Source organism: Chelonoidis abingdonii, chromosome 24, assembly GCF_003597395.2.
Source record: "Chelonoidis abingdonii isolate Lonesome George chromosome 24, CheloAbing_2.0, whole genome shotgun sequence".
NCBI lineage: Eukaryota > Metazoa > Chordata > Testudines > Testudinidae > Chelonoidis > Chelonoidis abingdonii.
Genome location: NC_133792.1, coordinates 22,628,594 through 22,645,451, shown reverse-complemented (window position 1 = coordinate 22,645,451; position 16,858 = coordinate 22,628,594). Strand labels below are relative to the sequence as shown.

The following is a 16,858-nucleotide window of genomic DNA, read 5'->3' as shown; positions in this document are numbered from 1 at the left end:
TGAAGTGAATACCAGACCATAGCACACACGATTGGCTTGTCTGTGGTCATTTATGAGAAACAGTAGAGCCTGGAACCTATATCCAACCATGTGAAGATTGTTCCCTAGAGACCTGCTGGATTTCTGGAGACACACTGTTCTTTGATGTGTATGGAAAAGTAGTGCAGTGTACAGGTTGGGAGCCATAGACATACCGAGCGAGTGAGAGCAGGCATTAATTCTATACTGAAAACAGAAAGGTAGAGTTTCTGCTCTTCTCTAGTATGCACATTGCTCTGACTCTAAACTGCAGTTTACTGGGGAAAGGGTTTGCAGAAGATCTTAACAAAGTTGCCTAAGAAGGGAAGATTCCTACTCATCTCCTGGTTTCTAATATTACAAACAGTGATGGCCTTTAGAATCTCTTGTACTTCAGCAGAAGTGAGGGTCAATTTTTCATATGGCACAGGGTTTAGCTATTTAAATCAAGCCAGTTTGATTTTTTTTTTTAATTTAAAATCAGGTTGAGGTTTTGTAAAACTAATTTGAAAATGTGTTATTTCCATTTTAGATCAAAATTTATATTTAACTAAATTATAAGTGCTATTTTTTTATTTTAAAGGCCACTACTGTAGTGTAGTTTACTGAATTTTGCAAAACTGTTTAGTGTGAAAAACAAAATATTGAAAATTAAGCCCTGAACCTGCAAACACCTAACTTGGTACGTAACTTTACTCACATAAACAGCCCCATGGATTTCAATGCAATCTATGCACATGCATACATGCTTTCAGCATCAGGGTCTAAAAGTTTAATAAAAATTTCTTGGTGACAAAGTCTCTGTAATTCCAAGACAAAATGGCTTTGAGGTTAACAATAATTCAGACTTTCAATACATTAAACAAAACTATTAACTTTTAGAGACAGCGGCCAAATTTTTCAAAAATGAAAGCTTAAAGCTTATCTCAAACCCAAACAGTTTCCTGAGGGCTGGATTCTCAAAAGCACTTTAGTAACTTCGGAGCACCAGTCCCACTGACTTCAAACTGCAAACTCTGATGGAGGAGTACTGCTTGGTTGAAACACTTCAGCTTTTCTTGACTTGTGGAAGTTCAATGTATCGGACAGTGTGGCTGTCTCCAAATACAGCAAGGGATATTTGCGTATCAATGTTGGGTACTGAGTTGGTGGTATTCTCACAGGAAGGATGTTAGTCAGGCCCTGTATTTGTCATTTTCTGAGTAGATGAGCATCTTACCTGTGAAACTCTTTACTTTAAAAAAAAGGGAGGGGGGGTGGCAGGAGGGAGAGAAGAAAAAAATGATAACACCATGGTTAGGGTCTGGGAGTTGGGAGACCGAGGTTCAATTCTTTGCTCCTCCAGTTTGACATTAGGTGGGTCATTTATTTTCTCTAGGTCTCAATTCTCCATCTGTAAAATGGATAATTTCCCTATCTCACAAAGGTGGTGTGAGGATATTAAAGATTGTGAGGTGCTCAGATACTACAGGAATGGAAACCAAGTACCCAAGGAAGGTATAACTCTGAAATTCTACTAACAATTAGGACCCTAAAAGTACAAAAATGCACTAGTAAATTAAGACTATAAAATGGGGCGTGAAGAAACACCAATATGTAAATACAGAATTTGATAGCACAAAGCTATCATCCTCTTTTTACCTCACCTGGAAAGGAACTCCACGTTTACAAAATTGTCACTGGATTTGAATTAGAAAATTAACAATTTGCACATTTTCTCCCTTTGAAACTATTTTAAAATAGCAGTACACCATAACCTTAATCACCAATCATTTTTAAGTCTTTTCTTTTTCTGTATGAGAATATTGGATGAATTACATAAATTATGTCACTTTCTGAAAAGCTATGCATGTGAAAATCCTTCCCCCTGGGACTCAAAGATGCCAAGTGAGTTCCATCCAGTAATTAAACAAGTTATAAACCCTCACCCAACTGGATCTGAAAACAAGTTGGCTAATCTAATAAAAAATAGAATTTACAGTCCCGGATACAAATTTGAAATTAAAGTCAATTCATTTAACCACTTAAGCTCATGGAAGTTTCATAGCAGACTTAGTATTTTCATAAAAATACAAATAATTTTTACATCTATGTTCCCTTCATCACAACATTTTTTCATGCAATGGTCCTAGTCAGCATTTACTATTTTTTAAAGTATTATGGGAAATCAAACAAGTTTAGCCAAGCACAAGGACTAATTTTCAAATGTAGCTATGAAAATGATCTGACTATAAAGTTTGCTCTGTAACAGTTCATAGCATCAATAGTGTTGACAGTCCCTGAAAACAAGCACTGTGCTTCATGTCAACTACATACCAAACAAAGTTAAGTGAACTCCTGACAAAACAAGGTAATAGAGTGTAAAATTATTTCTCTCTCACTTGGTCCCAAGCACACTGGGACAGATTCAGCCCTGATGTAACTTAGCTGAAGTTAATAGTTATGTGTGATATGAATTTGGTGCAGCAGCTTTTAAACTACATACAAATCTCCCATTGTGTCAAATGAAAGGACTATATAAAAGATATTTAAAAATAAAAAATTTAAATGCTAGATGTAATTGAGACAAGACTGGCTTAAAGCTAACTGTACAGTCGGAGACGGCTTCACCTTTCAGAAGCATCTGTGAAAGATGTTGCATAGGAAAGTAGGATGCATCTACTATTTGTTCTGATTTTTAATTCCCTAGAAGCCCAGATTTTGCTTCCTGTGTCTCATGAAAAGCAACTTAACTGATGAAGATTTTGAGATAAAATGAAACTGACAGCGGATTTGAATATGGCAATTGAGATAGAGCAAAAGCCTAATTTTTAATAAACACTTTGTAAGTGAATCTCACAGCTGTTAAGTCACAGCTGCACTATCATCCTTCTAGCCATCAGAGTAATGCTGACTTGTTCAGCTGTTCCCAAGTTAAGTTTTAAAAATATCTGCAGCTGTAAACTGTTGTATTTTGAATAGAGCTCTGGGCCACCTGGGTAAAGCTGGCATCTGCTCCAGCACAAGTTAAATACTAATGTCAGGATTTAGTCTCCCCACTTTTGCTACATTCACTTATTCCCAAATATACTGAACACTAACATTCAACTGCTCCTTCCTGGTGCACAAACTGAAAGATGCAGCAATATTTGCCTTCAGACCTCCACTTATGCCTAAAATCCTACTGTGATGGATTTTAGGACCCAGTGGATAAATCTGACATAAATCATCTTGATGTTAAATGCTATTTTAATGCTTAGATTATATCTGCTCAAACACTTTAAACTTTAAGTACAGCTCAGAACCATGGAAAAGCAGTGGTGTTTAGCATGAGGGGTATTTCAATAATACTGAACATAAATGCTAAATATTAGTGACTTAAAGCTTTAAATCTCTCCTTAAAAACTATCTATGCTATAATGCTTACAAAACACTTGAGAATGATCAGCCAGCTGGTGCGACCCTTGCTTACTACATCTTTCCTAACTGTCTCACTGTTACTCTCAACTCCCCACTGCTGTCAGTCATATCCACCTGTTGTCTTTAGCCTTAAATTTAGATAGCATGCTCTTTAGAGATAGGGACAGTCTCTTTGTTTTATATTTTCACAGTGCCAAGCAAAAGGGGCCCTGCTTTCTAGGTGCGCCACAATATAAATAATGATTAATAAAGTGGCCACGAAAGCATCAGGATTACAACAGTCTTTCTTCTTACATTTTGGAGGATCTATACCAGGAAGTTACTTTTGTAAGCTTTCATCATGGATGACATACTATGGTAGAAAACCAAGATCTGAGTTAAATATATTTTATAACATAAACTGTGATTTTTCCCTTGAGCTAGAGAGACTTCTCCAGGTCTTAGAAGTCTTGTAACCTATTTCTCATAGGTTTCCTTCAGTCCCTCTGTGCACTGAGAGCACACAGTGACTGCAACTCCCACACACATGGAGAGCTCAAAGAATTCCCCAGAACTCACTCCTATTGCACACAGAGATTGGATGCATGCTGAAAAAAGTGAGCTGTAGATCAGTTGTGGTATGTATTATGTGAAGGGAGAAAAAAACAAAACAAAAACACACATCCCTGTACTGAGGACACTGAGATAGAAAAATATAATCCATTACTGTTAAGAATTTATACTTTGCAGACACTTTAGCTACTAAAATAGTACTCCATGACTCAATAAAGAGTTAATGGCATTTTTAAAGAGAATGAATTTAGTTGAGGGCCACAGTGCATTCCTGATGACATTACAGCACACAAAAAGCCTCCATTCTAAACCAGCCCTAAAAAGTTGTAGTCACTGAAAACTTGGTTTCTCAGATACTCTACTTGGTTTGACCAGTTTATGACAGATGCTTGCCAAAAGGAATTAGCTCCTGCTATATTCGAACCTTCTTTAGGCTTCCTGGGATTAAAGATAAATGCCTGATTTAGCTGTGTGTTGTTATCCATAACTCAAATGCTGTAGTTAAATTTATAACATAGCTCCCTTGGCTGGTTAAACTACAATTTTCTTTCCTTTTCCCCTTAAGTTCCAGTATGTAAAATATCAGAAGAATTTAGATAAAAAACAGGTCAGATTTTTTTTAGTTGTTCTTGAGTAATTTCCAGACAGAAGTAGCTTCTCTCCAGTGTTTTGAGAATAATTTTCACAACGAGGTATTATCCTCAAATCACTGCCACAATTCTGATGTCATAAAACAGCAACTATTTTCTCTTAGCTTATAAAAGATGTTTTATTAAAATGCTAACTTTGGTCTGATCCAAGTTGTTCAAAAAGAAAAATGCAAATACTGTACTCCAAATCACATACAAGTATTCTACTGGTAAAATGGGGCACAGAGACCAGATCAGTTTTCAAAAGTGTCTCACTGTTTTGATCACATTGCTGCATTCATGGCTCATTACAAGTTTAAGTTAATGTTAAAAGTGTTCACATTATTCATTATATTCTAGAGCTCTGTCTAGACAGAGCTGAAAGACAAACCATTTGGCCCCCTAGATTTCGGTGTAAGAACACACAGAGTCAATATGCTTTGGCATACACAAAAAAAAATCCCTGCAATACACCATTATACTATAACACTTCCACTTGAGAGAAATCATTTCTATGTGATGCACAAATCTTGAAACAACCTCGTAAAGCTGTAAAAAAAAAAAAAAAAAAATGCTGAAGCTCACACACACCCACTACATTCAGTTATGCTAGAAAAAATGCCAGGATACAGCTTTATTCTTAAAATGAATATGGAGGTCACACATCATATACTCTAACACAACAATGAAATTTTAAAGTGAAAACAATAATATACGCTTCTGATTTTTGTGTCAGCAGCATTTCTCAGAAACCTTTTTCCTAACCTGGACATCTTATAACTGTTTCTAACCTATTTTGCAATTTACATGACTGCCTGCATTTCCCAGTCACAGCAATCTGCTCCTTAGACATGGCATCCATTGGACGGTCTTTTACTCCTAGAAGCTGAGGAGTCCTTAACTACCCTCTGTCTTGCGCAAGAGGTGCAAACAACTCCCGAAAGGCGCTTGAGCCCCTTCTGAAAAACACTGTTGGAGAGACTGTAAATGACACAATTGCAGAAACTGTTGCTAATGGCAAGCCAAGTGGTCAAAAAGGATGCAGTGTGGTTTCTATAGACAGCAGAGCTCTCCAGCAAAAAATAGATGATGTAGGGCAACCAGAGGATGTAGAAGACACTGGTGATGCGGAAGAGAACCATGGCATAGCGCTTATCGGGGCAGTGCTGTGCCTCCCCAGCCTCCCCATCCTGGGAGCTGAAGCGCACTCGCCTTTCATTGATTTCCTTGGTGTGCTGCTGGCAGATGCGGAAGATATTGAAGTACGTGAAGCAGACGATGAAAGCAGCAGGGGCATAGAGCATCATCACAATGAAGAGAGTGAAATAGCGATCAGTGTACCAGGAGTCGGCACACCACTGAAACACATCACCATGATATCCAGGCTTTCCCCAGTGAAAGAAGGCAGGTAAGAAGACTACACAGGAGTACAGCCAAATGATCAGGATGCAGATGCGAAGTCTCCACGGGGTGACCAGACTATTGTAGGTCAGTGGTTTGGTGATGGCAATGTATCTATCAATGCTAATGCAAGCCAGAGAGGCCATGGAGACACTTTTGAGCACAGATACCACATAACCAAAGACCTGGCAGACCAAGGACTCTCTCAAAACAATGGGATAGTGGAGTAAGGACAAAGAAGGCACCAGACAACTCACACCCACCAGGAGGTCAGCATATGCCATCGTCTGGATGAAGTAGCTGGTGGTGTGGTGGTTCAGTAAAGGTGCACAGTGAAAGACAAATATCACTATAATATTGCCTGAAATGATCAGCACAGTAAGAAACACTATTATAATCACCTCCAGGAGGCAAAAATTGATGGTCTCCAAGTAGCTAATGGCCAGGAGGCAGAATGGCCGCCCACTCTGGTTACCAACCAAGGTGGAGTTCATCTTGAGCACTGCAGTGATCCGTTCACTTCATGCTCCCGCCTGCTGCCTGCAGCCACTCCAGGCAGTTGCTGTCATTGTGGCTGGCTGTGTGTGGAGCAATGTGTAGCTGGGTCCCCAGGGCTGCTCCAGATGCTGCTGCTGAGCATTGTTTGCAGCACAATTCCCCTTTAAATCCGGCTCAATCAACAGCCTCCTCCCTGCTGCTGCTGCCCTGGGTCCCAGCAGCAGCCCCGCCAGCAAGTTCACACAGAGGCACCAGAGACGGCTGACACTAACACTCCGGCTGGGTGAACATCTGGGCAGAGGATGCGGCGTGGGGGAAGAGGGAGAAGCTTCGGCAGGAGTCTCAACTCGAGCTGACAGAAGAAAAGGGGAAAGTGTTTTGCAGCATCTCTCCGGCCACTGTGCTCCCTGCCAGTCACCCCATGTCACCAACTCCATCACTCCTTCATTCCCCACCCCAGCACAGCCTGCCTCTCTCACAGCACAGCCCCCGCCTCCCCCAATACCTTATTCCCCCTTCCACACCCCACCATCCGGGGTCTCTGCACATCTCTTCTGGCAGAGCTGGGCTCTCAGCAGCAGCAGGGGAGATTCAGATGCATTTCATGGGCTGCCCAAGCAATTCTGCCTGCCAATATCCCCTGGGGGCAGGGGATATTGGGGGGGGAGGAGGGGTTTCCGGCCCTTCCCCTGGCTCCATTTTGCAGGATGCTTTGTTCATTATTTCACTTTAAATGCACTGATCCAGCGGTCCGGGTGCTTGGCCCACCCCCAGCTCCCCTTACACAAGAGGGGAGCAACTGACCCAGCCCTGGCTAACGTCCCCACCCCCACCCCCACTCACCTGCCCCTGTGCCTGGCGCAATAGGAACAAAAGCCCGAGCGCATCCTCAGCCCCGAGAGCCTGCAAAGCCGGCGTGTGCCTCAGCCCCGACTGCTGCAGAACTGCGAGGGGGAGGGGACGGGAGAGGGGGAGAGGAGGAAGGGGGGCGGAGAAGGCAAGGCAGCTCCGGGGACTAGGTGGACCCGGCTCCGAGCCTGCAATGGGGGCGCGCCCCCTCCCTGCTAGCCTACTCCAATTCCAGCAGCCGCCCGGGGGACCTGCTCTCTCCAGATGTTCAGTAGCAGCAGCACATTATTTTGGGGGAGGAGCCCCCGGCTCAGACAGCACTAGCTGGAGCTGCAGGGAAACACGTGGCCAGCGGTCTGGCTGTGTGATGAACAGCTCTGAGCGCCCCCCAGCACCCCAGCCACCTTCCCTGGGGCAAAATGCAACCGGCAGCTCCCACCAACCAGTAACCGAGCCCCGCGAAGGACAGGAATGTGAAGTGCAGCAGTACAACAGGTTCTGGGGAGGATGCTGGAAGTTGGTGGCTGTTCACCGTGCTGCTGTGCCAGGTTTCTCACTTCCTCCCCTTGGGAGCCCTGTTCTAACACAAGCATCATGACTCCACATTACCGCACACAAACCTGCTCAAAGCAGGGTCCCTCCTCCAAAGGGTTAGACGATCAGTACAGAAATGAGAAATGTAAGAGGCTTCCCTACAGCTGAATGCTGGTGTGTACTTAAATCAGTTTAGTTTAAAGATACAGTACAGAACGCTTGGTTAGAGAGATTCCAGCACAAAGCCCTTCTGACAACTCAGCTGGTACTAAAGTCAGATGGAAAGCAAATCAGGGTTTGGAAACACTAGACTCCCCCCTATACTATTACAGTTTGTTTGCACATGAAACTTAATCTGGAATAATGTAGGGTGCATATTTAAAACAGATTAACTATTCCTGATTAACTCCCAGTATTGATGCTCTTACACTGGAATAAGAGTGGCTTATTATGAATTAGTTCTCTATGTATTTAGTGCGATAAACACTGCTTTTTAGCAACCCTACCCCTGGTAGCCTCAGAAATGTAGATCTGTATTAAAAACATTGATTTCAAACATATTTCACTGTTTGCACATGACAAGAAGTGCTTCTCCTCATATGAACTTCCTGTACACCTTGTAAAACAGATTGGCTCCCTCAGACTGTTACTGGATATGGACAGAAAGCTTTGTGTATGTGATCTCACTCAGCAAGCAGAAATACACACACTTTCGCACGCTAAAGGCTTGACTACATGGGGAAGTTACAGTAGAATAAATCAGGGTGCGAATTTAAAGCACTACAGTTATATTAGTATAACTGCCCATATTCTGGTACAAGAGAGAGCCTTTTTCCAGTTTAGTTTATGTCCCTTTGGAAGTGGTTTAAGCTGAACTGAAGAAAAACAAAAACATTCTTATCCGGGAATAAGAGTGTCCACATGGGAGAGTTATACCAGTATAACTAGAGTGGTTTAATTAAACTGGGACAGCTGGAAATATCTCCCATGTAGACAAGCCCTAAAACGTCATACCAGAACTCCAGCACACCTCTGGGTACGGGATAGAGGAATGAAAACAAAGTGCTTTTCCCCTCTTTCCTCACTCAGACACACTGAATACCTACACATTTGAAATCCAACAGCCATTTCATAACTCGAGGTAGCAGACTCCTGTTCCAAAACAATAACTTGACATGAGATTTGCCAGCTACCAAAGAACAGTTTTTAAATTGATATAGTTAAGCCAATGTAAAAGGCTTTTTGGCTATTTTTATTTGATATAAGAATGGCTTATTTCAATTTAGTTATACCTGCTCTTAACTGACTTAAGCTAACCCAAAATAAGGTATTCTTTACCAAAATAAGAGTGTCCAAACAATCATTTGAACTGGTTTAACTATATGGATTTAAATTCACCCTTAAGTTAAATCAATGCAGCTTTCTTGGACAGACAAGTCCTTAAACAACAGAAACTAAAAATGTTATGTCAAACTCAGGTGTATTTAATGAAATGTGAATCACAGCTGGAAAGCATACAGCCCAAAGCAGTCATAGTGAAATGACTACAATTTATAGTGACCTTGAAAAAAAGCTGTTTAACTTATTACATTTATATGGGTTGAATTTGGTTAAAATTCCAAGCTGAATGTTTGCTATAATTTAAAAACTGGCTCATGCTGACCTATAATCTGAAAAACACAAACTTGATTTTTTTTTCTACTTTCTTCTAGGAAGATTGATTTAATATTATTATTGGTTTGTACAATAACTGATGGAATTTCTACTTGAGTAGAGAAGAATACTAAAACCGTAGCTAAGAAATGTTATAAACCTTCACATTAAAGTTAGGCACTCACACAAATGTATCACAAGTTACACAGAAAATAGGCTAACGTCAGATTATAATAGGGAACTGATCCCAGCAAACTGTTAAGTTTTTTTGATTGCTAAGGGAAAACACTAGCACTCGATTAATAAAATACATGATGCCTGACAATTGACAATATTAACAAATTTCAAAGATAAAGCCAATAAAATAAATACAAAAGCTTTCAAGGATATTTTCAGCTCAGTTCAACACTCCTTCCCTCACTGCTTATGCATAATTGATGTATATACTTCCTAAGACCCAACTTTCAGAAATATTGCTACACAATGATCAAAGAAAACACCTGTGTGGTTCACTCTTGTATGCCAGTGTTAACCTTGATTGAGAAAGGTACAATCATCAAAATATTTTCCTTAAAAAAAAAAAAAAAAAAGTATAATGCTTTTCATTAACATGCATTTTAATTTACCATCAAATACCAATGCTCTTAGTAAGTCAGTTTCAGTTAAAAAAACCCAGCCTGAAATCAAAGGTTTTCAACTCTCTTCAAAAAAGTCTGAGCTGGGGTTTATTGTATAGTCAAACCACCTGGCTGAAAAAAAGGCCTGTGGCAATGACACTCAAAGAACTTGACAGGATTTTAGCAGACTGCCACTTAGCAGATTTGATGTTTTCATCACACTAAAATCAACCGTTTCTTATTACTCAGGAACCTTGCTTCCAAAAAGTGAGCTAGAATTTTTGAGTGTTGAATAAAATGCATTTCATAGAAAGGGGAAAAATCCCCACTCACTTTGTAAATCAGTTTGCAAAATGCCATGGATCATCCTAGATGCACAGTGCTATGTACGCAAGTGGCCACCTTTTGTCCAGACATTTGGATCTGTAATTCTACCTTCGGATAAATATCCAGACATGAAGTACCGAGATGAGAATATTTAGGAAAACAACCCCAAAATAGTATTTTTGGTATAAATTTACTTCTTTTTCTGAGGCAGAGCAGAATTCAGTTACCAAGAGTCAGGTGGTGTTTGTAGATCCCGAGGGAATATTTACTACTGCGCCTATTCAGTCCTAAGAAAAACAGCATGCATCAAACTTTTAATATTTCAGATATTTAAAAACAAGGTAGCTTCTCTCAGGATTTCTAATACTAGGCCTCAATAACAACTGGTTAATAAAATGTCAGGACAGAGCAAATAACTACAGCAAAAAATCAGAAACCTCAGAACATACAGATTTTTAATAGAAATACAAAAAAACTCAACTCCAGCATCGACAGAGAGATTCCACTATAATAACAGAAGAGAAGTCAATTCTACCCACCTTTATTTTCTGATTTCTATTCTATTTTTTTCTGAGTTAATGAATTGTGAACAGAATTACTGCTTATGGACTTGAGATTACACAATCTCTATCGATGCACTTCAGTCCCATTCTTCAGCATCCTCCACTTCCCCAGCTCTCCTAATGCATCCTAGTCCAAAACAGCAGCAACCCATGGTATCAGTGTCCTAAGCCCCTTTTTATCAGAAACCATCAATCATGCCAACCTCCAGAACGGTTCTGTGATGTGCACAAACTGGGATCAAACTGATATTCCAACAGGATTTAAACTAGTTTTTCCACAAGTGAAAGGCCAGTGCACTAATCCACTATAGCACCAAGATCCCATCAAGAATTAGAACCATAAAAACTTTTAATTAAAACCATATACTGAATTACACCTGTTCTCAAACGGCTGAATTAAATGAAATACCCTGAAATGTAAACTTCTATTTCAAAATGTTGGTTCTCTTTTTCAGATCTGAGTATCAATTGTTACAAGAAATGATTAATAAAAAAATTCTAAATTTCTGTCCCTCCAATAAGAGTAGTATATTTCTGTAGACAGTACCAATAAATGATTCACTTGCTGATTTTTTGAATTTTATATACAGTATTTGTATAAATGTATATACTAGTATAATTGCAAGTGCCTATTTCATGCTGCTTGGAAGGGTTTTTAAGACGCTATCCCTATAGCTAAGGCATATCTATTAGGAGTAATATTCTCCTTAAAGCTTATTGCCCACTACAACTACAGTGAAACTATATAACACAAAAATAGAAAATCTGAGCACACAGACACAAGTATGAAGATCACAGCCTCACAGGCCTCAATACCACTGCTGTATTTATTACAATCAGATTTGCATATGGGTATCTAAATTAAGATTTACATCCCTAATTTTCAGGAATGCTGAGAATCCACAATTCATAACTAACTACACGAAAAACCAGAATGAAGACTTATATCCAGATGGAGGACAGGGAAACACCCAGAATGCAGAGAAACAGGGGTTCCAGCTCCAGCCAGGCAGCAGTAAGAGTGAACTGGAGGAGCATCAAGCCACCCAGGCTATTATAACCTCATCTGGGAGCATTAAGAGACACATGCTGCATGTCTGAATCAATGGACACGGTTACAAAAATCTTCTGGATCCAACATATGGCACGTATGCGCACCCCCACCACTGGAATACATATGGTGGCCATCAGTCGAAGATCCCAGAATTCCAGATGAGTCACTGAGTTGTAGTGTTCAGCACTCTTGAAAATTAGACACATACACCTAGTTTAGATGCACGTATGCAAATCTAACTGTCATGTATATAGAGAGGGAAAACAAATGAGGCCCATACCAGGTTTTGCTACTGTATGAGTCAGTCTTCCGCCTCAGAAGTACTCTTATATTTATGAGACAAACACATTTATTCAGTCAAATAATCTTACTGAAAATGTTTTCATCTAGCTTTTTAGTGAAATTATTATAACATTTGCACACGCTATTTTGAAATGGAATCCTTCCTGCACTGTCAGATGTCACTCAGGCACAAAAAACCCTCCACTATCCCTGTCTTCTGATGAGAGGTTGTTGGTCTATCACTCAACCATCACGCTGAAGGGGTGGACTCCTTTTCATGTGGTTCCTACCCTCTGACCTGTTCAGCTTGGGTGGCCTTACCAGGAATTAAAGCTTCCACCAGCCTAACTCCCAAGATCATTGGAACACACAAGCCTTCTCACCATGTCAAGGTGTAGTGTTCAGGGAATGTGCACACTATTAAGTTCTACATTTGACAAAGCCCTTTATTGACAAAGTTATTGCTCTCATGGGGAGAAACACAAGCTTTACAGCAGTGGTGGGCAACCTGCAGCCCATCAGGGTAATCCACTGGTGGGCTGCAAGACAACTTGTTTACATCAACTGTCCACAGCCATGGCCATCTGCAGCTTCCACTGGCCAGGAACGGCGAACTGTGGCCACTGGGAGCTGCAGGCGGCTGTGCCTGCAGACAGTCGATGTAAACAAATTGCCTTGCGGCCCGCCAGTGGGTTACCCTGATGAGCCACATGCAGCCCAAGGAGTCCACCACTGCTTTACAGGGAAAAGAGAAAGTAACTCGAGAGAAGCCTGCATTTAAAGATTTCTAGAAATAGTTGATACTGATATATTTGGTTAAATTGGCAGTTGCCTTAAGGAATAATGAACGCAGAATTATTCTTGTAGAACATACAAGGGGCACCTGTGCAGCTACTGGATTTTTCTGATGTGCCCCCAAGATATATCCCTGTTGTGCCAAATATATTTTTCTGATAATGCAATTATCTGGTACACACTAATGCTACAAGCCACCTCCCACACACAGTTCTGCATAAACCAACTTCTCCCCTTCCTAATCCTCTACTTTCCCTTCAACATTATAAATGCTTGATTCTTAATCTTCTGTTTTATGAACCACTAAAACACAAGCCACAGCCTGAGACCTACTGACTGGTGTTATATATTAGTCCTGTTACCGAAATGTTGGGTCCGCCTAGCTGAGAGCTAATGACAGCCAAACAGGGATAAGGAAAGTTTGCTTTATTTTGCAGAAGAAAGGAGAGTTTTGTATTTTGGTACAAAGACTCTACTTTATACAAAAACCAAGAATTTTTTATATACCCTCACACATAGGCTTCGGTTGTGTTAGCATTTGATTGGTGCTTAGCAAACCCTGTACTTTTGCAATTTGTTTAGCAAAAACCAGCTTAGGACCAGCTTTAACTGCTTTAAGACTGATAAGGGAAGACAGTTTAAAAGTTCAGGCTACTTTGTCCGTAACGTGTTTAATTTTTTTTAATGGTTGCCAGCTATTATAAGGCAACTAGCTGTTCGGGGGTCGCTGCTAACTGTTATAGTCCTTTAGAAAAGCTTAATTGGGAAGTGCGAATTGTGTGTTTTCAAGAAGTTATATTAAAAATAGTTCTTCTCCTTCATCGGCAAAAATGTTTGTCTGTTACTTTTTAGAAGCAACTCAGCTAAGAGCGTGCTACAGAAATAGAAATAAATGTACATAAATACAAAACTGTTCCACAGCCTGATATTAAGGTTAGCTGTGACCTCAGAAGGCTTCAAAAAGACGGGGCTCTGCATTAGGCAATTCTCAGCCATTAAAACAAGTAAAATCATCTCTCTGCTTGCTGAATGGGAAATGAGGTGGGGTCCCATACTGCATAGTTTTGCAGCACAAAAGCTGCATTGGTCAGAGCTATTCCTATTTCACAATACCAGCGTTCAGGAATATCTGAGAACCTATGATCATGCAAAATGCACTCTCATGGAGGTTCAACAAGAAACGTACAACTCCCATTATTGCTTCATTAATCTAAAAACAGAAGCACTTTACCTGTAAGGTAGTAAAGCTCCCACTGAGTTCAATTGGAATTTTGGGTACTCAGCACCTCTGAAATTCACAGCTCTGTTAGGGGGCATTTCTATGAAGTCTAAAAAAAATGGCTTCTTTGAAAAGTGTTTTCACCTGTCCACAGAAAGCATGAATCATTTTTACCCCAGGAGAAAAAGCTAATCTTAGGCCTGGTTTACACTACGCGTTTATACCGATTTTAGCATAGTTAAACAGACTTAATGCTGCACCCGTCCGCACAACGAGGCCCTTTATATCAATATAAAGGGCTCTTTAAACCGGTTTCTGTACTCCTCCCCAATGAGAGGAGTAGCGCTGAAATTGGTATTACCATATTGGATTAGAGTTAGTGTGGCCGCAAATCAATGGTATTGGCCTCTGGGCGGTATCTCACAGTGCACCACTGTGACCGCTCTGGACAGCAATCTGAACTCGGATGCACTGGCCAGGTAGACAGGAAAAGCCCCACAAACTTTTGAATTTCATTTCCTGTTTGACCAGCGTGGAGAGCTCACCAGCACAGGTGACCACGTAGAGCTCATCAGGTAACAGGTAACAAATGCAGTCTCCTGAGAATCGAAAAAGAGCTCCACCATGGACCGCACGGGAGGTACTGGATCTGATCGCTATATGGGGAGAGGATTCTGTGCTAACAGAACTCCGTTCCAAAAAAGACAAAATGAAAAAACATTTGAAAAAATTTCCAAGCTATGATGGAGAAAGGCCACACCAGGGACTCAGTGCAGTGCAGAGTGAAAGTTAAGGAGCTCAGACAAGCCTAGCAGAAAACCAAAGCAGCAAACAGAAGGTCCGGGGCAGGGCCGAAAACATGCCGCTTCTATGCTGAGCTGTATGCAATTCTAGGGGGGTCCACCACCACTACCCACCCTGTCCGTGGATTCTGAGGTGGGGGTGGTAATCTCAGCCATGCCTGAGGATTCTGCAGACGGGGAGATGAGGAGGAAGAAGACGACGAGCTTGCAGAGGCACACAGCACTCCATTCTCCCCAACAGCCAGGAGCTTTTTCTCACCCAGACAGAATTACCCTCCCAGCCCTCCTCAAGCCACTAGCCCAGACAAATGAAGTCATGAAGCGACCTCTGGTGAGTGTACCTTTTGTAAAATAAAACATGATTTAAAAGCAAGTGTTTTTTAATGATTGATTTCCTGAGGACTTGGGATGCATTCGCGGGCCAGTACGTTACTGGAAAACGTTTGTTAATGTCTGGGGATGGAGCGGAAATCCTCCAGGGACATCTCCATGAAGCTCTCCTGGAGGTACTCCAAACGCCTTTGCAGAAGGTTTTGGGCAAGGCAGCCTTATTCCGTCCACCACGGTAGACACTTGACCACGCCATCCATGTAGCAAGTAATCTGGTATCATTGCATGACAAAGCCTAGCTGTGTATGGTCCCGTGATTGCTGGCATCAGGCACTCCGGTTCTTTATCTCGCTGTGTTATCCTCAGAAGAGTGATATCTCATGGTAACCTGGTTGAATTCGGAATTTAAGGGATAGAGATGGCCATTCCTACTGGTCGTTTGCCTGTTGCTTAAAAAGAAATCCTTCCTTGCAGGCAGCCAAGCGTGAGAGGGAGGTGGAGGGGGGATAATGGTGCTTGACTTTTTGCGTTGCTATCAGGATCTTCTCTGTACCAGGCAAACTCATTGGTGGGTCAAGGAGGGTGATTAGGCAGTGACTCTTCCATGATACCAGCCCACGCGGTGCGGGGGAAGAGGCTTAAGCGATCATCCTATGAACGAAGTTGGATGGGGGGTGGTTTCTGCTGCTGTGCATGTTAAGCAGGAAGAAGGCAGCCACTGAACAGGATTTGCTTGGTATTTGGAAGGAGGGGCACTGTGTATTATGAAAGGCTGCGAAGCCGAAAAGACAATGGCTTACCATGCCGCATGCAAGCTGAATTCTGTGCCCGGACTGTGTCTGTGAGTCTCTAACACCATAGAGCATAGGCACTCAATGATTAAGAGCATAATAAGCAACCTTGTAGCTGAAATCACAGGTGCTATGTAAGGTGAATATGTTTGCTTCCACTGTGAAAGAGGATAACCTATGTTCCTGAAAATGTATCCTTTTTAATAACTTCTCTCCCTTTTTTACCTCCCTCATAGCAGCTGCAATTTTCAAGCCTCCCTACTCTATCCCGAAGGCTATCTCAGATAAGGCGGAAGGAAAAAAAGAGCGAGACGAAATGTTTCTCGGAGAATCATGGAAGTAACACAATAAAGAGCTCATCTGAATGAGTAGAAGGACAGGGTATCAAATACAGAAAGATGACCAGTGAATGTGAGACAGGGGACGCTCTGATGATGAGAGTGGCACCGGAAGAACAAGAGGTGTAGGCAGAGAAGATATGCGGTGAGCGGATGCAACGCTGAGACTGCTGGCGTTGATCAAACTGACATCCTCGACGTCTGTG

General features: G+C 41.5%; 2 protein-coding genes across 2 annotated transcripts in view; both read right to left on the bottom strand.

Annotated features, from left to right (window-relative positions):
• The window catches only part of RABGAP1 (RAB GTPase activating protein 1), a 123,071-nt gene that overhangs the window by 51,439 nt on the left and 54,774 nt on the right, over positions 1-16,858 (bottom strand). The window lies entirely within an intron of this gene.
• Positions 1,482-6,858, bottom strand: GPR21 (G protein-coupled receptor 21). Its single transcript, XM_032767691.2, has one exon. The coding sequence runs from the start codon at positions 6,491-6,493 to the stop codon at positions 5,444-5,446; it is 1,050 nt and encodes a 349-aa protein (XP_032623582.1). The 5' UTR covers positions 6,494-6,858; the 3' UTR covers positions 1,482-5,443.